General features: G+C 50.9%; 1 protein-coding gene across 1 annotated transcript in view; it reads left to right on the top strand.

Annotated features, from left to right (window-relative positions):
- The window catches only part of LOC104524788 (seizure 6-like protein), a gene marked incomplete at both ends in the record, with an annotated part of 10,971 nt that overhangs the window by 8,658 nt on the left and 1,873 nt on the right, over positions 1-440 (top strand). Inside the window, one exon of the mRNA XM_010167773.1 lies at positions 70-255. Coding sequence (XP_010166075.1) covers positions 70-255 — 186 coding nt within the window. The remainder of the gene's footprint in view (positions 1-69; positions 256-440) is intronic.

The following is a 440-nucleotide window of genomic DNA, read 5'->3' as shown; positions in this document are numbered from 1 at the left end:
GCCCCGACTGCGGGGTGACTGGGAGCAGACAAGCCCTAAGCTCTGCAATGCTTGTGCTCATTCTTCTAGTGTTTATGCTGAGCTGCAACTTTCCACGGAGACCTGACTTTGGAGATGTCACCGTGATGGATTTGCACTCAGGTGGAATTGCACATTTTCATTGTCACCTGGGCTACGAGCTGCAGGGTCCCAGGGTGCTTACGTGCATCAACGCGTCGAGGCCGCACTGGAGCAGCCCGGAGCCGATCTGCTCAGGTACGCTCCTCGTTGGCCTCCGTGCCATGAAAAATCCACATCCTCAAAGAAAAAAAATAATAGAGTCGCTTTATTTGCACCATGAGTTGAATAGAACAAGAGGCAATGGTTATAAACTGGAAGAGGGGACATGGAGATGAGATGTGAGGAAGAAATTCTTTGCTGTGAGGGTGATGAGACACTGG

Source organism: Antrostomus carolinensis, unplaced genomic scaffold (genome assembly GCF_000700745.2).
Source record: "Antrostomus carolinensis isolate BGI_N321 unplaced genomic scaffold, ASM70074v2 scaffold29465, whole genome shotgun sequence".
In the NCBI taxonomy this organism is placed as follows: domain Eukaryota; kingdom Metazoa; phylum Chordata; class Aves; order Caprimulgiformes; family Caprimulgidae; genus Antrostomus; species Antrostomus carolinensis.
Note: the sequence above shows the minus strand (reverse complement) of the source record. Positions and strands in the feature narration are given on the sequence as shown.